At 43.5% G+C, this 22,689-nt stretch overlaps 1 protein-coding gene across 1 annotated transcript in view; it reads right to left on the bottom strand.

The window, feature by feature from the left end:
• Positions 1 to 22,031, bottom strand: part of PDRG1 (p53 and DNA damage regulated 1) — a 28,006-nt gene extending 5,975 nt beyond the window's left edge. Inside the window, exons 1-4 of the mRNA XM_081971842.1 lie at positions 21,872 to 22,031; positions 20,698 to 20,773; positions 10,633 to 10,707; positions 6,878 to 6,958 (exon numbers count right to left, since the gene is read on the bottom strand). Coding sequence (XP_081827968.1) covers positions 6,878 to 6,958; positions 10,633 to 10,707; positions 20,698 to 20,773; positions 21,872 to 21,958 — 319 coding nt within the window. The 5' untranslated portion in view covers positions 21,959 to 22,031. The remainder of the gene's footprint in view (positions 1 to 6,877; positions 6,959 to 10,632; positions 10,708 to 20,697; positions 20,774 to 21,871) is intronic.
• Positions 22,032 to 22,689: the final 658 nt, after the last annotated feature.

Raw genomic sequence — 22,689 nt, 5'->3', positions numbered from 1 at the left:
TTCCTGCAACCATTCTTCATATGTTTTAGTCTCCAGTCCCCTAATCATCTTTGTTGCTCTTCTCTGCACTCTTTCTAGAGTCTCCACATCTTTTTTACATTCTGGTCGCCACGATGTAAAAAAGATGTGGAGACTCTAGAAAGAGTGCAGAGAAGAGCAACAAAGATGATTAGGGGACTGGAGACTAAAACATATGAAGAACGGTTGCAGGAACTAGGTATGTCTAGCTTAAGAGAAAGAAGGACTAGGGGAGACATGATAGCAGTGTTCCAATATCTCAGGGGTTGCCACAAAGAAGAGAGAGTCAAGCTATTCTCCAAGGCACCTGTGGACAGAACAAGAAGCAATGGGTGGAAACTAATCAAGGAGAGAAGCAACTTAGAACTGAGGAGAAACTTCCTGACAGTTAGAACAATTAATCAGTGGAACAACTTGCCTCCAGAAGTTGTGAATGCCCCAACACTGGAAGTCTTTAAGAAGATGTTGGATAGCCATTTGTCTGAAATGGTATAGGGTTTCCTGCCTAGGCAGGGGGTTGGACTAGAAGACCTCCAAGGTCCCTTCCAACTCTACTATTGTATTGTATTATTGTATTGTAAATGGCAAAAGAAATGACTATATGCCTATTGGAAGGACACAGGTTGATATATGAAAGTTGATAATAAAAAAGTAGCTAAGTCTGGTGATTAGTAAGTAGTAATTTAATAATTTTTAGATTGCTATGTTAAATAAATAATTGATAATGGCAACAAGGTACATATTTGTGTTGGCTGGATGTGAGGAAGTTGGATATAAATCGTAAATGATTTTGTTAACAAATATTAATGATAATAATGAAATGATGAGATATAGTTAATGATATACATATGTACTGGTTTAACATAAGGAATTTGGATATAAATTGCAAACAGTGACTTGGGAAAAAAAAGGCTTAGAAATTTTGTTAATTAATCCTTATTTTGAATGTGTTACAAAGGAGTAATGTTACTGGATATATGAAAGTTGATAACAAAAAATTAACTAAGTTTTATAATTAGTAAGTAATAATTTAGTAACTTTTAGATTGTTGTGTTAAATAAATAATTGATAATGGCAATAAGGACACATATGTGTTGGCTTGATGAGAAGAAATTGGATATAAACAATAAAGGATTTTCTGTTAACCAACATTAACTATAACAATAAATAATGGAATGATAATGATAAGGGATATAGTTAATTATATATATAATTAACTATATATATATATGTTGTATTTGTACTGATAAATAAATATATATGTGTGTGTGTGTGTTGTATTTGTACTGATAAATAAATAAAGGGAGACTAGTATAGATCTATTTCGAGCTAATTAGCTCTCATCAGCTAGCCATACCCTTACTAGGATTTGAACCTGGGCTGTATTATATTTTAGGCAGGCGTCTTAGCCACTAAGCCACAGGCTCATCTCCTTATCAGTTGAGCCAGGGAAATAGGTATGTATTTGCGTTATGCCTAAATATGGGAGGAAGGTCACTACACTCTCTCTCTCTCTCTCTCTCTCTCTCTCTCTCTCTCTCTCTCTCTCTCTCTCTATATATATATATATATATATATATATATATATATATATATATATATAGGTCTTTGGTTGTTCGGGTTTTCTCCCGCGTAGAATTGGAAGTATCTTCACGACGTTTCGATGAAGTCTCATTCATCATCTTCAGGCTGCTGCTTCCGGCTTGGTGCTTCCGGCTTGGTGCTTCCAGGAGCAACCAAGCCGGAAGCACCAAGCCGGAAGCAGCAGCCTGAAGATGATGAATGAGACTTCATCGAAACGTCGTGAAGATACTTCCAATTCTACGCGGGAGAAAACCCGAACAACCAAAGACCTACATACAAACACCCGCGAAAACCTCAGAAAACATATATATATATATATTACCATATATATATGTACTACCATAACAAAAGGAACTTGGACACAAATTGTAAACAGTGACTTGAAAAAAAAGGCTTAGAAATTTTGTTAACTAGGACTTCCGGTTCCGGCGGCTACGGCAACAGGCAAGCCTTTGCCTGCTCCCGCTCTCCCGGTGGGCTTCCCCCGCTTCTGGGGGGGCACAGGACGCCCCGGAGAGGCGTCCTGCTGAGGGAACGGCTCGCGGAGGGTCCTGGCGTCGGCGTCGGCTGGCGGGGGCTTCTCCGCTTCGTTCTAGGCATCGGGGAGCAGTTTTGGAGGGCGCGCGTGCGTCTCGCTCCATGCCGATCGGAGAACGCACTCTTGAACGAAGCAGCGGCAGTATGGTGAGAGGCTTCCTTTCTTCATTCCCTCTCTTTTGAATTGATGGACTTTTCAGCACTTTTAAAAAGTTAAACTTTCGGATCCTTGCTAGAGGTGCGGCTAGAGGGAGGGGGACTTCCCCCCCTCCCTTGGACAAGCGGCTTGAGAAGATTTTGCTTTCACCCCCAGGGGAAGGAGGAGGGGGGAGAGCCAACTAATGATGCCTCACCCTCATAAAAGTGACTTTCATTGGACTTAGCTCCAGAACTTATGGGTGAACTGAGAACTTTCTGAACTTTTAAAATTTTATTATGCCTCTGAGCCCAAAGCTGGCAGGGCAAGATGGCACACTTCCGTTGTCTTCATGAACTGTGAAACCTGACTCCACCTTTAAAATTCAGGCTTCCGGTCTTTGTCTCCGAGTCACCCAGAGGAACCTCTTGTGGATTGTTATTTTCTGAACTCTTTGGAGAAAAAACTTTCATCTATCGCTAGAGTGACTAAAGAAACTCCCACCTGTTTGGATCCTCTGCCTTCTGAATTCGCCTGCCTGCTCTACTTCTCCAGCTGCCCAGCTTCTACCCTGACTGATCTCCTTGCTTCATAAACCATGTCTCCAAAAAGACCACCTCCTGGAAAGCCTGGCTTTGCTACTTCTGCCCCAGCGTCTGCAACGTCTAGTTCAGCTACACAGTCAAAGATAACAGAACTGATGCAACCCAAGACTACAGAGATAGACTTTCAACAAATGCTTCAACAAATTTTACAGGGCCAGGAGGAAATTAAGAAACAGTTAAGGGAAATGAAAGATGAAATTAAAGAGAATCAAGCCCAAATCTTTAAGAACTCACAGAGACTGGACCTTGTGGAGGGTGGGGTGGCGGAGGCGAAAGGGGGGGTAGAGGCTTTACAGAAGGGGAACAAAGAACTCGACATCCAACAAATGAAAACAGAGTTTGAGAGAATGTCCTTTTATCTTAGATTTCAAAATGTAATAGAAGCAGATGGGGAAAATATAAGGGACATTATGACTAATATTTTAGCTGAATACATACATAAAGATAAACAGCAGATGGAATGGGAGATAGACCTAGCCTATAGAGTGAATTCAGCATATGCCAGAATACATAATGTACCCAGGGAGGTTCATATTAAATTCCTTAGGAAAACCACAAGAGATGAAATTCTGGGTGTACAAAGGGGGCAAACACTGACATACCACGACAGGGAGATAACCATTCTGAAGCAGATTCCCAAAAAAATTAGGGAAAAAAGGAAAAGCTATTCGCAATTGGCGAATAAATTATACCAGAAGGGGGTGTGGTTTAGATGGTTGATGCCTGAAGGTATGCTGATATTCTGGGAGGAGACAAGAATCAGAATCAACACACCCATAGAGGCACAGGCCTTTATGGAAAAAAATAAAGCGAACCTAGAAAAAACAGAAGACACTACAACGGTCACACAAGACACGGGAGGGGCCGGAGCTCTGCCAGCGGGGGGTGAAGGGGCAACACCAAGAAAGCTCAGATCACAAAAATAAATAAGAAAACCACAATGTTATAAACAGACCGAAAGTAATAATGAATTTATAACTAGACTATATATTATAACTATATAAACTGATTGAAAATTATTTCTTCTAGAATTAATATGCTGATTTTTTATGATTATGTATTAAGGTTTGATATTTTGATGTAACCTAGGAGTCTGGAGGGAGGGGGCGTCTGCCACACTTGCAACTGCCAAAATTTGTAACCATTCCACTTACCCTTTTCCGCATAAATGTTTTTAAAAAAAAAACCAATAAAACTTCTTGAAAAAAAAAAAAGAAATTTTGTTAACTAATCTTTATTTAAAATATGTTATAAAGGCTTAAGGTTATTGGATGATTTTTGTAATAACTAATGAAATGCCATCAGGTGGTTGTGTTTTTAACTATGGATTGTTTTAGGCAAAAGGGCGTTAAAACAACTTTAGTCAAATGAGAATTATGCTATGTTGACAGTAAGCTTCATAAAGAATTTTTGATAACTGATATGAATATAAGCAATGACTGTGGAAGAGATGCACGAAAGTTATTTGTAACCAATTGACATACTTTCTACAAGATGTAATGTAGGATTACAAGATTACAAAATGTAATGTAAGATTAAGTAACATTATCAAAGAATGCAATAAAATTAGTCTGGCATGATCTGTTTTTGGGTTTGTCAAAAACAGATCATGCCAGACTAATTTTATTGCATTCTTTGACAAAGTGACAAAATTAGTGGGCCAAAGGAATGCCGTCAATATAGTTTACTTGGACTTCAGTAAGGCTTTTGATAGGTAGACCATAACCTACTACTAGATAAAGTAGAAGAATGTGGGTTAGACAGCATCACCACCAGATGGATTCGTAACTGGCTGACCAACCGCACTCAACGTGTAGTCCTCAATGGAACTGCATCTACATGGAGAGAGGTATGCAGTGGAGTACCCCAAGGCTCTGTTTTAGGCCCAGTACTCTTCAACATCTTCATCAATGATTTGGATGAGGGAATAAATGGGGAACTCATCAAATTTGCAGATGACACCAAACTGGCAGGAATAGCCAACACTCCAGAAGATAGGCTTAAGATACAGAAGGATCTTGACAAACTTGAACATTGGGCACTATCTAATAAAATGAAATTCAATGGTGAAGAGTCAGGTTCTACATTTAGGCAAGAAAAACGGAATGCACAGGTACAGTATAGGTGGTACCTTGCTCAGTAGTAGTAACTGTGAAAGGGATCTTGGAATCCTAGTGGACAACCATTTAAATAGGAGCCAGCCGTGTGCAGCAGCTGCCAAAAAAGCCAACACAGTTCTAGGCTGCATCAACAGAGGGATAGAATCAAGATCACGTGAAGGGTTAATACCACTTTATAATGCCTTGGAAAGGCCACACTTGGAATACTGCATTCAGTTCTGGTCGCCACGATGTAGAAAAGATGCGGAGACTCTAGAAAGAGTGCAGAGAAGAGCAACAAAGAGGATTAGGGGAATGGAGGCTAAAACATATGAAGAACGGTTGCAGGAACTGGGTATGTCTCGTTTAATGAAAAGAAGGACTAGGGGAGACATGATAGCAGTGTTCCAATATCTCAGGGGTTGCCCCAAAGAAGAGGGAGTCAAGCTATTCTCCAAAGCACCTGAGGGTAGAACAAGAAGCAATGGGTGGAAACTAATCAAGGAGAGAAGCAACCTGGAACTGAGGAGAAACTTCCTAAGAGTGGAATACTGGGCGACACCAAGGAGTAGGGCCTTCTCTGTGATGGGCCCAACGGGCGACACCAAGGAGTAGGGCCTTCTCTGTGATGGGCCCAACCCCTTGGAATGACCTCCCCCCCGACATTAGAACCACTTCTGACCTCCGCTCCTTCCGGCAAAAATTGAAGACTCACCTGTTCCGATTAGCTGGCCTGGCATAATTACAACTGTCCCTCCTGGCAAATGTATTATTATCTGGTTATCTTAGGGTTTTTTAATCTGTTGTGTCTGTTTTAGGGATTTTAAAAAAATTATATTTATTTAGCTTTGTACAGTTCTTTTAATTGCATTTTAACCTCCTCCAAACTGTACATATTTAATTTTTTATTGTATTTTGTGATATTCTCTATGGACTGTACACCGCCCCGAGTCCCTTCTGGGAGAGGGGGCGGTCTAGAAGCACCAAATATAAATAAATAAATAAATAAATAAATAAATAAATAAATAAATAAATAAATAAATAAATAAATAAATAAATAAATAAATAAATAAATAAATAAATAAATAAATAAATAAATAAATAAATAAATAAATAAATAAATAAATAAATAAATAAATAAGAGTGAGGACAATTAATTAGTGGAACAGAAATTGTCTCCAGAAGTTGTGAATGCAACTTAATCAGTGGAACAGAAATTGCCTCCAGAAGTTGTGAATGCCCCAACACTGGAAGTCTTTAAGAAGAAGTTGGATAGCCATCTGTCTGAAACGGTATAGGGTTTCCTGCCTAAGCAGGGGGTTGGACTAGAAGACCTCCAAGGTCCCTTTCCAACTCTGCTATTGTATTGTATTGATGATTCTTTTTTTGTGTTGTTCATTTAATGAAAATTTAAAAAAAATGCAAAAAAAAGAGAAAGGTATCACATTGGCCCAGACTGGTGAAAACTGACTCTTGAGATTTCCCGCGGTTTTCATCTGATTAAAAAGTGAAAGAAAAGTTTCCCTTACAACCAAACAATGAGTCCCATGGCCCAATCTAGATGCTGGCCGGTTGCCTGGTTCCTTCTCTCTTCCTCCTCCTCCTCCTCGCTCCAGCCAGCGGTTGGAATGTCCTTGGTTCCCAGGAGAAAATATTTTGTTTTGGCTACTACAAAACCCCAGCTATCTCTATTCCCCCCTTCCTGATCCCTCAGCTCCGGTGTGGCAACAATGAAGACCTCAAAAAAACAGCCTCGGCCAGGCCAGCTTCAGGGTTGAGAATAGCAGCAAGCAAGATAGGATGCCCTTCACACAATGAGCAAATTGAAAAGGCGAAGAGAAGGCGGCTCAGGTTTCCTTTGGACTCAGGGGAGGGAGCCAGGTGGGTTGGTTGCCTACCTTCGGCCTCCATGAGGTTGCTGACTTTCACTTTCAGTTCCTGCTGCAATTTCGCGATTTCTTCCTCCAGCAGCCCTTGGTCTGCGGGAAAGACGAGAGGAAGAAGCAGCCGATGGTGAGATTTAAAAGCCCACACAGATGCCTGCTGGGATTAATACGATTAATTAATTCAAATTAATCCCATTCATTAATTCAAATTAATTCATTAATTCAAATTAATTCATTAATTAATTCACACTAATTCATTAATTAATTCAAATCAATTTGATTAATTCAAATGAATCCCATACATTAATTCAAATGAATCCCATTAATTCAAATGAATCCCATTAATTCAAATGAATCCCATTAATTCAAATTCAACATTGAAAAAAACAGACTTATGACTGGAATTCACACTTACGACCGCCGGTGCTGCAGCATTCCTGTAGTCCTGTGATCAAAATTCAGCTGCTTGGCAACTGGCCCGTACTTATGATGGTTGCGAAGTCACATGGCCACTGTTTGTGAACCTAACCAGGCCAGCTTCCGACAGGCAAATCAATGGAGGGGGAGCTGGATTCACTTAATGACCGCAGGATTCACTGAACAACTGCGGCTTCGCTTAGCTGCTGTGTCAAAAATGGTCGTAAATTGGCAGCCTTGCTTAGGAATGGAAATTCTGGGCTCAATTGTGGTTGTAAGCCGAGGATTAGCCATGTCTCCTGCTTTCCCTTAGAAATGCAGCTCTCATTTTAAAAAATGCCTTTTTCTTCTATTAGTGATCCTGGCCCCAAGACCTCCCTCCTCCGTATTAGTAGCCACGTCTCTTCCCAATTGGGGTGGTCACTCCTTCCCTTTGTGACTTACACATGCCTATTTCTCTCTGTCTCTTTCTGCCTTTCTTATCTCTTTCCTCTCTCTCTCGTCCTTTCATCTCTTCCTTTCCTATCTCTTTCTTTTCTTTCCTCTCCCTCTTCCTTTCCTATCTTCCTTTCCTTTCCTTTCCTCTCTCTCCTTTCCTATCTCTTCCTTTTCTATACTCTCTCTCTTCCTTTCCCATCCTCCTTTCCTTTCCTCTCTCCTTTCCTATCCTTTCTTTCTTTTCCTGTCTCCTTTCCTTTCCTATCTTTCTTTCCTCTCCTCTCCTAGCTCTTTAGAATAGAGTAACAGAGTTGGAAGGGACCTTGGAGGTCTTCTAGTCCACCCCCCTGCCTAGGCAGGAAACCCTATACCGTTTCAGACAAATGGCTATCCAGCATCTTCTTAAAGACTTCCAGTGTTGGGGCATTCACAACTTCTGGAGGCAACTTCTGTTCCACTGATTCATTGTTGTAACTGTCAGGAAATTTCTCCTCAGTTCTAAGTTGCTTCTCTCCTTGATTAGTTTCCACCCATTGCTTCTTGTCCTGCCCTCAGGTGCTTTGGAGAATAGCTTGACTCCCTCTTCTTTGTGGCAACTCCTGAGATATTGGAAGACTGCTATCATGTCTCCCCTAGTCCTTCTTTCTCTTAAGCTAGACCTACCCAGTTCCTGCAACCATTCTTCATATGTTTTAGCCTCCAGTCCCCTAATCCTCTTTGTTGCTCTTCTCTGCACTCTTTCCAGAGTCTCCACATCTTTTCTACATCATGGCAACCAAAACTGAATGCTTTCAAAAACTGAACTTTCTTTCCTTTTCTCTCTCTTCTTTCTTTCCTTTCCTTTCCCTTCCCTTCCTCTCCCCCCCCCCCACCCTCTGTCTCTGTCTCTCTCTCACACACCCATAGTACAATAATACAATACAATACCAGAACTGAATGCAGTATTATAGTGTATTATAGTGTAACTCCTTGCAGGTAGCCAAGAAGACGCCTGATTTTTTATACCCTGCAGTAGAGTCATTCTGATAGGGATCCGATCGTCCATATTTTTTGCAGGTTCTGAAAAGCTGAGATGCTCAGACACACAGGTGGTTTTGGCTTGATTTTTTTTTTTTAAAAAAAAGGTCTCAAACAGAACTGCAGATGGTCCCTAAGCGAGACTGGCACCGCTTGCTAACAGCATGGCAAGCCCTTATGCCACCCTCACGAGAAGGAATGAGGGGGACGACCCAATCTGCTTCCCAAATATGCTGATCCTCCCACAGGGGGGGGGGGGGGGAAGCAGGGAGATGGGAAGAAAGAGAAAGCGGAGGAACCCAAAAAGAACAAAAGCTTTGTTTCTCTCTAATGGGAAATAATTTAATTTAGCCTTTGGCCCCTTCAGCTCCAAGGGGAGCCGTGCGGGGTAGAGGCACCCTGAAAATCGGTTTTCGTTTCATGGATAAGGCTAGGATGCCGATCCTTTCCTAATCAAAGGAGGAATTTCATGGGAAAATGGGGACCTTGGTGCTCTCTGAGCTTGGTGGTTTTCTTGCAGGCCTTTCAGGACCCAACCAGGGAACACCATCAGTGCTAGAAGGGAGAGGGGGTTTGCAGGGAGGAGGAGGAAGGGGAAGAGGAAAAAGAGGAGGAGGAGGAGGAGGAGGAGGACTGTGGGGTCCTTGGTGCTCTCTGGACCTGGTTGTTTCCTTGCAGACATTTCATGACCCAGCTAGGGAATATCATCAGTGCTAGAAGGGAGTGGGTTTACGGAGTGGAGGAAGACGATGGGGAGTCTTCGGTGCTCTCTGTGATTGGTAGTTTTCTTGTAGACCTTTCATGACCCAACTAGGGAACATCATCAGTACCAGAAGGGAGTGGGGTCTGTAGAGACAAGGAGGGAGGGGAAGAGGAAAAAGAGGGGGGGCTGTGGGGTCCTTGATGCTCTGTGCTTGGTGGTTTTGTTGCATGACCTAACTAGGGAACATCATCAGTGCTAGAAGGGGGTAGAGAGAAGAGGAGGAGGAGGCCTTGTGGGGGCCTTGGTGCTCTCTGAAATTGGTGGTTTCCTTGAAGACCTTTCATAACCCAACTAGATAACACCATCAATGCTAGAAGGGAGTGTGGTTTAAGGAGACAAAGAGGAAATCGAAGGGGAAGAGGAAGAAGGAGGACTGCAGGGGTTTTGATGTTCTCTGTGCTTGGTGGGTTTTTCCCCCCAGACATTTCATGACCCAACTAGGTAACACCATCAGTGATAGAAAGGAGTGGGATTTGCAGAGACAAAAAGAGGAGGAGGTGGTAAAAAATTGGGTCCTTGGTTCCCTCTGGAACCTTGGTGATTTTCTTGCAGACTTTTCAAAACCCAACTAGGTAACATTGTCAGTGCTAGAAGGGAGTGGGTTTGAAGAGAGAACAAGGGGAAGAGGACCGTGGGGTCCTTGGTGCTCTCTGAGCTTTGCTGGTTTCTTGCAGACATTTTATGGCCCAACTAGGGAACAACATCAGTGCTAGAAGGGAGGGGGATTTTAGGAGAGGAGTAGTAGTAGTATTGTGGAGTCCCTGATGCTCTCTGAGCTTGGCGTTTTCTTACAGACATTTCATGACCCAACTAGGTAATATCATCAGTGCTAGAAGGGAGTGGGGTTACTCTCTCTTTATATACATTCTGGGAGTTGGAATCAGCGTGTCACAAAGTCACTAAGCCTGAGAAAAACTGTTGTAAGTTACTATCCTGTCAGTAACCACAAATCTCAGCCACCGCAAGGGAAGAGTGGAAGAAGTCTTTGATATTTTCCCGTGCGAGACACAGACGGGACCAATCTGTGAACTTGCCTGACGCCATTCCATGCTCCATCAAATCGTGCCCAACTCAGTCCTTAAGCCTTTAATTCTGCAAGCAGATCGCAGAATTAAATTATGGGGCGCCTCACCTCTCTGTAGCATCTCTTGCGTCTTTGTTTTGGGAAGCTGTATGAACATACTCCCGAAGCAAACCGTGGCTTTGTCTGAAAGCAAGAAAAGAAGGTGTGTTGAATTTAAAAGTATCAACAATATATATATATTTTATATATATATAAATACCCCAAACAGGTCCTGTTTTAAAATCTTAGCCTCCTGGACCAGGAACCTGAAACCTTCCAGATGGGGCTGAACTACAAGACCCAGCAGCCTCAGCAGCATCTGGTAAGGGGAATATAAGAAAAGAAGGCATGCTTAATTTAAAGCATTAACAAGGTTTTTTAAATCTTGAGAGGATGCCACAAAGAAGATGGGGGTTAACCTATTTAAATCAGATTTTTTAAAATTTAAATCAGATTTTTAAAAATTTAAATCAGATTTTTTTAAAAAAAATTATCGAAGTTATTTTAATACAATGCTTTTGGAGTTTAAAAAAATCTACCTAAAGATAGTTTTCTATTTATGATAGATTAATAATTTAGTTGATTCAGCATGAAATGGAGCCTAGCTATGCATTACGAGGCTGTGTATTCTGCAATATTTACATTGTTTTGGTCACCTCCTTCAACGAATCTGAGCTCTGCAAGCTGAGATAACCTGAACTGCATGGTTCCATCCACACAATTCCACAGTAAGCATGAGATAAACCATAAAGCGAAGTCCAGGAATATTCCTTTAGCCCCTTGTTTTGCAAATCTGTCTACACTACAAACTGTATGATTGTGGGAGGAGAAATGCCTCTGTACCCCCAGGCTCTAAGCGTGAGGAGGAAGGGCAAGGAGCGAAAATGAAAGTGAAACCACCTAAGCAGCTCAGAAATACAATATTAAAGAGCGCCTGTCATTTCAGATCCATCCTGGCAGCGCCTGTTAGCGGGCATCCGCTCACCTGCTACCCACCACATCCATCACCTTGTGGTGTCCCTGCCCCATCACCAGTTGTCCCATTAAAGTGAACGGGACGGTCGGTGAGTCAACAGCGGGTCAGAAATGACAGTAAGGCTTTCTACTAGTGATTTAAATCGTAATTTAAATTGACTTGATTTAAATCAAATCCACCCTGTTCAGAAGGTCAGGACAAGACGCAACGGATGGAAACTAACCAAAGAGAGAAGCAACCTAGAATTAAGGAGAAACTTCCTGACAGTGAGGACAATTAACCATTGGAACTGCTTGCCACCAGAAGTTGTGGGTGCTCCATCACTGGAGGTTTTCAAGAAGAGACATAAAGGCACTTAATCCGAAATGGTATAGAACAGGGGGCGCACGGAGCCATTTGTCAGGGCACGCGAGGCTGAGTTCACCCTTTTTTAAAGCCATTTTTTGCCCTCCCCCCCGGGCTCCAGAGGCTTTATAGGAGCCTGGGGAGGGCGAAAACAGCCCCCCCCGCCCCCCCGGAGGCCCTCCAGAGGCTCCAGGAGCTTCCAAGAAGCATCCGGAGTGCAAAAAACCAGCCCTACGGGCAAACCGGAAGTTCAGGAACAGACTTCCGGTTTGCTCTTAGGGCCGGTTTAAGCCCTCCGGAGCCTTCAGGGGCCTTCCAGAGGCTCCGGAGGATGAAAAACAACCCAAATGACAAACCGGAAGTAACTTCCGGTTTGCTTGTAGGGTCGTTTTTCGTCCTCTGGAGTCTTCAGGGAAGCCTGCGGAAGGTCCCTGAAGGCTCCGGAGGACTAAAAAAGGATCTACGGACAAACTGGAAGTGACTTCCGGTTTGCTCATAGGGTCGTTTTTTGTCCTCCGGAGACTTCAGGGAAGCCTCTGGAAGGCCCCTGAAGGCTCCAGAGGGCTTAAACCGGCCAGCGAGCAAACCGGAAGTCTGTTCCTGAACTTCCGGTTTGCCCATAGGAGCATTTATTTTGTGCTCCAGAGGCTTCAGAGAAGCTCCTGAAGGCTCCGGAGGGCCTCCGGGGGGGCAGGGGAGGCTGTTTTCGCTTTCCCCAGGCTCTTATAAAGCCTCTGGAGCCTGGGGAGGGTGAAAAAAAGCATGCAAAAAAATGGGGGGTCGCGCCTGTCATGCACGCATGCGTGCTGGAGGAGTCGCACATTGCATTATGGGTGTGGCATGCCCACGCACGACCCCCCCTGCGCTCTCCCCGCTTATGGCATGCGAACCAAAAAAGGTTTGCCATCGCTGGTATAATCTCCTACTTGACCAGGGGGTCGGACTAGAAGACCTCCAAGGTCCCTTCCAGCTCTTGTTAGTTACACTCTCCCTTAAGGCCAGGGGCCCCTCTTATCCCACTGCATCAGTGCAGGCCAGGTTATCTGCTCCACTTTGCCCCCATTAATGCAAAAGTTACATAATGTCTCAGTTTGCTGTGCAAAATATTTCCCTAGAGGAAAAAGGCGATCTGGCTGCCATGAGAGCAGACATTAGTCACTGGCGGTAATGTGTATTTAGAAAAAAAAGAGAAAGGAAAAGAATGAGGCAGAAAGAAAGAGAGTAACAGAGAAAGAGGGGGAGAGAGAGATGGAAAGAAAGGAGAGAGAAAAGAGAGAGAGACAAAGATAGAGGAGCGGAAAAAAGAAAGAAAAAAAAGAGAGAAGAGGAAAAGATAGGAGAGAAAAACAGAAAGAGAAAGTGAGAAAGAAAGAGAGGAACAGAGAGACAGTGAGAGAGAAAGGGAGAGAAAAGGAAGAAAAAGAGAAACAGGAACAGAGAAAGAGGGAGAGAAAGAGAAAAGAGAAAAAGCAGAGAGGGAACGTGAGAAAGAAGAAAGAGAAAGAAAGAGAAAGAGGGGAGTAAAAGAGAGACAGATGTGGGAAAGAGAATGAAAGAAAAAGAGGGAGAGAAAAAGAAGAAGGAAAGTAAGAAAAAGAAAGAGAAAGAGGGAGAGGAAAAAGAGAAAGAGAGAGGTGGGGAAAGAGAAGAGAGAAAGCATGAAAAGGAACAAGAGAAGAGAAAGAGAGACAGAGCGCATGTGTGAGTCACAAAAGGAAGGAATGACCTGCACAATTTTGAAGACTTGTCACAGAAGGTCCCAATCGCTCCCTATTCTCTAATGTGTCATAAACCCTCTATGCTTTTTTTAAAAATAGCATTTTAAAATGTTCTCCAGCGACAAGCGGCACGAGCCAGACCAGTGCCCTGAATAACTTGCCCTGCACACATACACACTTCTTGCAACCAAAAAAAGAAAAGTTGCTTCAGCCAGGATGCCAAAAAGAGAGGAGAGAAATCTGATTTTTGGCCTCGGATGTGATTTATTAGACAAGTAATTTTTAAAAAAACAAACAGATGTAATTAGCAGAGAGGAAGACGGAGACAGAGCTGAAAAAAGCATTCCAACTTTTCTCTGACTCAGCAGGAACCTTTTCATGTCTCCAGTCGTTTTTCCAGCTTCTGCTATCCTAAAGCCACCAGGAAGATAACAATAGCTCAAGCAGACATATAAGCAATTTAAAGAAAACAGGACATTTACAAAAAAAAACCCTCCATCTTCTACTAAACCTAGAGAAAATAATAATAATAATATTAATGACAACCACCACCACCACCAGTAATAATAATAATAATAATAAATTTGAATTTATTAGCCGCTCCCTTTCCAGACAGGACTCGGGGCGGCGTACACTAGGACATATATAAACATACATATATACAAAGACATACATGCACGGAGGAGGTAATAGATTACAACATTTAGACAATTAAAACCATTAACATACCCCAATAATAAAAACCCAATATACAATAAAAATTTAAAATTTAAAAAAAAGACAGTCAGGAGGAATATGAAAAATTACGGTTGAGCCAGGCCAGATAATTGAAAGAGGTGGGTCTTCAACTGTACACGGAAGGAGCGAAGATCGGAAATAATCCTGATGTCACGGGGGAGGTCATTCCACAGGGCTGGGCCCATCACAGAGAAGGCTCTGCTCCTGGGTGTCGCCCCCCGACACTGTTTGGCGGACGGCACCCGGAGAAGTCCCTCTCTGTGTGAGCGAATTGGTCGTAGGGATGTGTGGGGCAGGATGCGATCCTGCATGTAACTAGGTCCTGTGCCATGAAGCGCTTTAAAGATCATAATCAAAACCTTGAAACGCACTCGGTAGACCACAGGAAGCCAGTGCAGCTCGCGCAGGAGAGGTGTTACAGGGGAGTATCTAGTCCTCCCCATAATCACCCGCGCGGCCGCGTTCTGGACCAACTGTAGTCTCCGAGTGCATCTCAAGGGAAGCCCCATGTAGAGAGCATTGCAGTAGTCCAGGCGAGACGTCACTAGCGCATGGGTGACTGTGCGTAGGGCATCCCGGTCCAATAAGGGGCGCAATTGGCGCATCAGGCGGACCTGATGGAACGCCCCCCTTGCCACGGCTGTTACATGGTCATCCATGGACAGCCGGGCATCTAGGAGGACGCCCAAATTGCGCACCTGTTCCATGGGGGCTAGTTGCACGCCCCCGATGGCCAGAGATGGAAACACCTGGTTGAACCGGGGGGCCGGAAGCCACAGCCACTCCGTCTTGGAAGGGTTGAGTTTTAGTCGGTTGCCATCCATCCAGACCCGTACGGCCTCCAAACACCGGGATAATAATAAGGCCTTTTTATGTATCCAGAAGCTTGGCTGGTTTCTAACGAGAAGCAAATACCGACATTCCTCAACTTACGACCAATCATTGAGTGACCATTAAAAGTTACGACAGCCCTGAAAAAAAGTGACTCACGACCGTTTTTCACAATTATGACCGTCGCTGCATCCTCTAGGGTCATGTGATCAAAAGCCAGACGTTTCTGACTCATATTTACGACAGTTGCGTGGTTCCCACGATCCCCTTTTGGCAAGCAAAGCCAAGGAGGACTTGATTCATTGAACCCCCAGATGGCTAACTTAACATCAGCAGCGACTCACTTAACAGCAGTGGTAAGGAAGGTCGTAAAATGGGGCAAAAGCTCACTGAACCACTGCCTCGCCCAGCCAGGGAAATGTCGGAAGCGTCGTTAAGCCGAGGACTACCAGTACTATTGCGATCCCAGGGACGTCGGCCGTGACGGATACCTGGCAGGGCGCTTGGGCGAATGAAAAATTGGCATTTGCGTTCCACTTCCTTTGTTTAAAAGCAAATTCAGGGCGTCCACTTCAATTTGCAGTGTTTATTCTCAAGGAGGTACTCTTGAGCCTTCCCATTTCGCCTGGGAGCGGTTGGATTTGGAAAAAAAAGAAAGGGAAGATGATCAGTCCTGACAATGGAGGCATTTTTCTGGTTCTGGGGGCCATCAGGGCGCATTCAGTTTAGCTAGTTAACATCTGCCACAATCAGCTGCTTTTGTTAACATGGAGCTGCTTCCTCACTTCAGGCCAAGCAGGTTTTCTTCCACAGCGGATTAGTGGGCTTGAATCATCCACGGAAGAAATTATCCCAAGTTATGAAACTCTTCCCCCCCATTTCCGACTGTCTGTTTTCTTGCGTTCCTTAGAAACTTGTCCAGCTTAGCTAAAGGTGGCTAGGAATGGTGGCAGGAACTGGGTTTGGCCAGTCTAGAGAAAAGAAGGGCTAGGGGTGACGAGAGAGCAGTCTTCCCCTCCTTCTCCCTTGGGTGTGCAATCTACATTCAACCATGGTTTTTCTACACCATTAAACAAATTGCTGGGGTTTTCGTGAGCCACCTCACGGACTAACGTGAAGTGTTAATGCCGCTTTATAATGCCTTGGTAAGGCCACACTTGGAATATTTGCATCCAGTTTTGGTCTCCACAATATAAAAAAATATGGAGACTCTGCAGAGAAGAGCAACCAGGATGATTAGGGGACAGGAGGCTAAAACATACAATGAACGGCAGCAGGATTTGTTTAATGGAAAGAAGGACCAGGGGAGACATGATAGCAGTCTTCCAATATCTCAGGGGTTGCCCCAAAGAAGAGGGAGTCAAGCTATTCTCCAAAGCACCCGAGGGCAGGACAAGAAGCAATGGGTGGAAACTAATCAAGGAGAGAAGCAACCTAGAACTAAGGATAAATTTCCTGACAGTTACAACAATTAATCAATGGAACAACTTGCCTCCAGAAGTTGTGAATGCCCCAACACTGGAAGTTTTTAAGAACAAATAGGACAGCCACTTGTCTGAAATGGTATAAGGTTTCCTACTTGAGCAGTGCATTAGACTAGAAGACCTTTAAGGTCCCTTCTAACTCTACTATTCTGTTAAAATTGTCCCCTCCCCTCTTTGGAAGAGCTTTAGAGCTCCCCTTGCCTTAAGAAAGTTCAAAACATCCTTAAAGATCCATCTCATCCAGGGCACCCCTTTTTTTAAAAAAAATATTACCATCTGGCAGACGGTACAGGATAATAAAAACGAGGACGAATAGGCTGAAAAACAGCTTCTATCCCAGGGCAGCAAGTTAACTATATTGAATTCTACGGTATAGTGCAATAGTAATGAAATATCGGGTTTTCAATTTCAATTATATATCATGTGAAGGAAGTGTGTTTTTATATGTATAGTTATAATGTACACTGAAGATGCCATTTAATTTATTTGTACAAGATGCAACGGCAGTAAAGTTAAGTTAAGTTAAGTTGGGTTATTTTTAGGGACAAATCTGCAATAGGAATAGGACATGACCACTGAAGTAAAGACAAGGATCAAGGAAACTCAAACGACATTCTTCAGAACAAAAAAGGTCTTCTGCACTCACAACATAAGCCTAAGATTGAAAACTTGTCAGATGTTCCATCTTTTCTATACAATACAATACAATAGCAGAGTTGGAAGGGACCTTGGAGGTCTTCTAGTCCAACCCCCTGCCTAGGCAGGAAACCCTATACCCTGCCTTGCTCTACGGAGGGAGGGGAGAGTTGGTCTCGGACAGAAAGCCCCTTGAAGAGACCAGAAGCCTTTGAAATGTGGATTGACAGGCGGCTGTGACGTAGAAGCTGGATTGACAACGTCAGGAATGAGGAGGGGAGAAGCCGCCTGGGAAAATCAAGGAAAATCATAAACCGTCAAAAAGCAAAATAATATTTTGGATATGCGATAAAAAGACCCAGAAAAATACGGCATCCTTCACTTAATCCTTCAAAGAAAGTAGGCAAAATGAGATCCAGGCAGAAGAAGAACATCATGGCTTCAAAATCTAAGGGACTGGTTTAGACAAAACTCAGCAGCACTTTTTCGTGAGGCTGTTGATAAAAATAGGATCGCCATTAAGATTAAACATTTGGGAACATGGTTATCGGCAAAATGTATTACAATAAAAGAAGACAACTACAATAAATTGCTACGACAAATACAAAAAGATTTGGATAATTGGACTAAACTACAGCTATCACTAATTGGCAGAATTTCAACAATTAAAATGAATGTACTACCCAAACAACTTTTTCAAAAAATTAGAGAAATTTTTTTCAAACAACTAAATAAGATGGTATTTATCTGGTCAGGGGAAAAACGCGTATTAAATACAAACTTCTACAAGACAGTAGAAACAAAAGGGGACTTTGGCCTCCCAGACTGGGAACTTTACTATCAGGAGGCAGCCCTGACATGGCTCAAGGACGGGATTCAACTAAAAAATAAAAGGATTCTTATGCTAGAAGGCCATGAACTCATGAACTAGGCTGGCGTGGCTTCCTCTGGGAGGTTAAGAATAAATCTCTTTCATACTTCCAGAGACCCATAATAAGGGATGCCCTGTTTAAGATCTGGGAACCATTAAAAAAAACCATTACATGAAAATACCAATCTGGTTATCAACGATGGAGGCAATGACATATCCAAATATTATAGATCTCAGCAAAATGGTCAGCTATGCAGAACTCTCAGATGGAAAAGGAGAACTAAAATCCAGTACAAGATCTGAAAACACAAGGAATAAATATGGAATGGTGGCCCTATTTACAAATTAAAACAAGGTTTAAAAAAGATCAGGAACAATACTGAATACACGAGAAACAAATGGAATTAGATAAAATATTATTAGGAACAGGAGGAAAAGTGATTACCAAATTATGTACTTTTATTTTAAGATATAAAATGGAGGAAGAGACGGTAAAGGAGACAATGATTAGCTGGGGAAGAAATTTTGGCCATAATATAGAGTTAGAAAAATGGGATAAATTATGGGAAAGAAATTATAAATTTAAGACGGCAGTAGCTTACAAAAGGAAACCTCTATAAAAGGTTTTATAGATGGCATTTGCCCCCAGTGAGATTGGCCAAAATGTACCCAAATTTATCCCCCAAATGTTGGAGATTTAGACACAAGTCTGGAACATTCTATCATATGTGGTGGACGTGCCCCATCACAAGGAAATACTGGTGCCAAATTCGGAAATGGTTGGAAGAAATTACGGAGCAAAAAATAGAACTAAAACCAGAAGCATTCTTATTAGAACTACTAGACTAAAAAATTGATAAACAATCTCAATACATAATCATACACATACTCACTGCAGCCAGGATTGCTTTCGCACAAAACTGGGAAAAAATCAGTACACCCACAGGCAAAACAATAATTAGAAAAGTACTCAAATGTTCAGAGATGGACAAAATGACCATAGAACTAAAAGAAAGGGAAGAATCAGATTTCTATAAAATATGGAATAGAATTTATAAGTCGCTAGAAAACAGAAGCCAAAACAGAAAATAGAGATTGTAAATATAATGGTGATATAAATAAGCAATATTACTCTAAGTGTTAGTACTACTGTTATTATATTATTGGACAAGGTAAAATCAATAGGAGGGCAATGCAGAATGGAGAACCATAAAGGCTAAACACAAAAGCCGATACAGAAGGCTGTATAATTACTTTATATTGTTATGTATGTTTTTTTTTCTTGTGTTTTTCTTTCTGTTTTTAAAGATTAAAATGTTTAATAAAAATAGGATAGCCAACATGATTACTGACGTCCGATGACAGATATGGCACAAAAAGAAGAAGAGGAGGAATGGAATGGAATAGAGTTGGGAGGGACTCCCGAGGTCTTCTAGCCCAACCCCGTTCAGGCAGGAAACCCTGTACCCTTGATGGCGAACCTAGAGCACGCGTGCCATAAGTGGCATGCAGAGCCATCTCTCTGGGCACGCAAGCTGTCGCTCGTTGCTCTTCTGGGTTCCAGAAGCGCATGAGTGCTAGAAACCAGAAGTCAGGTTTCTGAATGAAAGTGCAGCAGGCAGCTTTCTTCTGGTTTCAAGCATGCATGTGTGCATGCACACACACTCTCGTTTTGGCACTCGATGCTGAAAAAGGTTCACCAACACTTCCCTATACCATATCAGACAAATAGCTGCCCAATTTCTTCTTGAAAACCTCCAGTGTTGGAGAATTCACAACTTCTGGAGGGAAGCCGTTCCACTGATTAATGGTTCTCACCGTCAGGAAATTTCTTCTTAATTCTAGGTTGCTTCTCTCCTTGATTAGTTTGCATCCGTTGCTTCTTGTCCTGCCCTCAGGTGCTGATTTTACAGCTACTGCTGATTTATTATAAGTTGTCTAGAGCCTCAAGTGATGGGGAATGGATGCAATTGTAAAAAAACAAAAGCAAAAAATCCAAATACAGGTAGTCCTTCAATTACAATCACAATTGGGACCAAACTTATTGCCATGAATTATTGCAGATGTAAGATGTAAATTTTATGACAATTTTGGCAGTAGTCACTAAGCGAATGTCGTTTTCGCAGTGGTTTTTTTGTTTTGCCAGAAATCAACAACAAAAGTCACAGACATGATCTGTGACCACAGGGTGCTGCAACTGGTTGTAAATGCCAGCCTGTTGTCAAGTGCCAACATTGCAATTGTGTGTCTGCAAGGATGGTGCAGCGATTCTCAAGCGCAAGGTCAGGTCGTAAGTCACTTATTGGACAGGACAGGACAGTGTATGTGTGAACCCTGGTGACTTTAAGGTATGTGGACTTCAACTCCCAGAATTCCCCAGACAGCATGACTAGTTGGGGAATTCTGGAAGTTGAAGTCCACCCACTTTAAAGTATCCAAAGTTGAGAAACACAACTACCTTAAGCCATTAGAACATCAGATGGACCCAAATCAAAACTCTTCACTTTTTCACACAATTCCAGAACAAAAACTCACCAACAGAATTCAATTCCTTGCTCAGGGCTCTTAAGGCTTCCCGGTTCTGGTTCCGTTTCTGATTCAGAACGACAATCTACAGGAGAAATGGATGAAAACCTCAAGCTACTCTCGCTTCTTCCCCTCTGCAGATTGAACAAGCCATCTTTATTCACTTCTATCCAAGCAGTCCTGTATTTAAAGCCATCAAAGCCGTTCAGAGTCACTTTGGAGGGGAAATGCCTGGGATAGGAAGGAAGGAAGGAAGGAGAGGAAAGAAAAAGGAAGGAAAGGAGGGAGTGAGGGAGGAAAGAAAAGAAAGGAAGGAAGGAAGGAAAGAGGAGAGGAAAGAAAAAGGAAGGAAAGGAGGGAGGAAGGAGAGAAAAGAGAAGGAAGGGGAGAGGGAGGGAGGGAAGAAAGGAAGTAAAAAAAGAAAGACAGGAGAGGAAAGAAAAAGTAAGGAAAGGAGGGAGGGAGGAGAGGAAAGAAAAGAAAGGAGGGAGGGAAGAAAAAAGAAAGGAGGGAGGGAGAGAAAGGAAGGAAAGAAGGAAAAGAAAGGAAGGAAGGAGGCAAGGAAAAGAAAAAGGAAGGAAAGGAGGGAGGGAAGAAAGGAGAGAAAAGAAAGAAGGGAGGGGAGAGAGGGAAGAAAGGAAGGAAGGAAGGAAGGAAGGAAGGAGGGGGGAGGGGAAGGAAGGGAAAGACATTAAAACAATAAATGTTGTTATGGGGTGAGGTGTTAATCTCCTTGTGCAGATGTTTTGAAATAAGAGGCTTTACAGATATTTCCCCTGGATAGCAGGCGTGGGGCCTTGCTGCCCATTGCTTAGGGGTGGACTGGACGACCTCGGGGGACCTCTTCCAAGCAGACAATTCTCTGGATGTGGCCTGAGCTCCCTGCCCCACTCCCCCCCCCGGAAGGGGGGGTTTGGTTGTTGGACTAGTCTTGTGGATCTCTAGGGTTCCCTTCCAAGTGGACAGTGGGACACTTCCTTCTCGCGATTATTCCTCCGCCCCAAGTGTTTGAAATCTTTAATCTTGTTGTATATATTATATATATATTATATGGGGCTTTTTTGTGTGTGTGGGGGAGACGGAAATCCTTAGGCCTGCCTTGTTCTAGGCGCGGGGGGAGAGGACTACAACCCCCATCATGCCTCGCGGCGCCAATTCGCCCCAACAGTGCTCCCCGGCCTACCTGCTGCCTGGTGGCCATCACCTCCTCGGCCAGCGCCTCCACCTCGGCCAAGTAGCGGAGCACGAAGTCCGGCTCCCCACCGGCCATCGCTCCGGATCTCGAAGGAAGAACGACGCCGGGAAGCGACTCGACGCGTCGCGGCCTAGTCGGCGCAGGCGCCTGAGCCAGGCAGTTGCCATGGCGACCGGCCAGGCTTTGAGGCCTACTCCAGGCCTTCGCGGGCCTCCCTCGCCGAGCTGGGAAGGAGGCGGGCCGCTAACCCGCGGGCGACAGCCGGGGAGGATAGGCGGGTCTTCCCCGGACGCCTTTCGATGCTTTGGACTCCATGTCCTCTCCTCGGCCTCCCAGGATCAGGATGGGCTCGGATTAGGCTTTCAGTAACAGTTGGAAGGGACCTTGGAGGTCATCTACTCCAACCCCCTGCTCACGCAGGAGTCCTATACTAGGGATTCGAACCACCGACCTTTATGATTGACAAGTCTTAGCCACCTAGCCACATTAGCTCTGGCCTCCTTCCTGACATCCAGGGGCCCTTTCCTGGTAGTTCTCTGAAGATGGATCACAAATCCCATCATTCGGCGTCTTACGGGGCTGTGGGGCTGGGCATGATGGGTCAGCTTGACCTGCTTTGGGAAGGAAAGAGCTGCTGGTGGCATTCACACGACGCCCAAAGCTTCCTGTGAAATGTGGGGCCAACCCAGCTAACTGTGCCAGCAATGTGTGAACCCCAAAATGGGCTAATTCAACCCTGATTTGGGCCAAGGGATGAAACATGCGCCCTATATCACCAAGCTTGTTTTCTTCCCTGCTTTTGTTGT

Source organism: Natrix helvetica (genome assembly GCF_964273705.1).
Source record: "Natrix helvetica genome assembly, contig: HAP1_SCAFFOLD_226, whole genome shotgun sequence".
Lineage (NCBI taxonomy): Eukaryota > Metazoa > Chordata > Lepidosauria > Squamata > Natricidae > Natrix > Natrix helvetica.
Note: the sequence above shows the minus strand (reverse complement) of the source record. Positions and strands in the feature narration are given on the sequence as shown.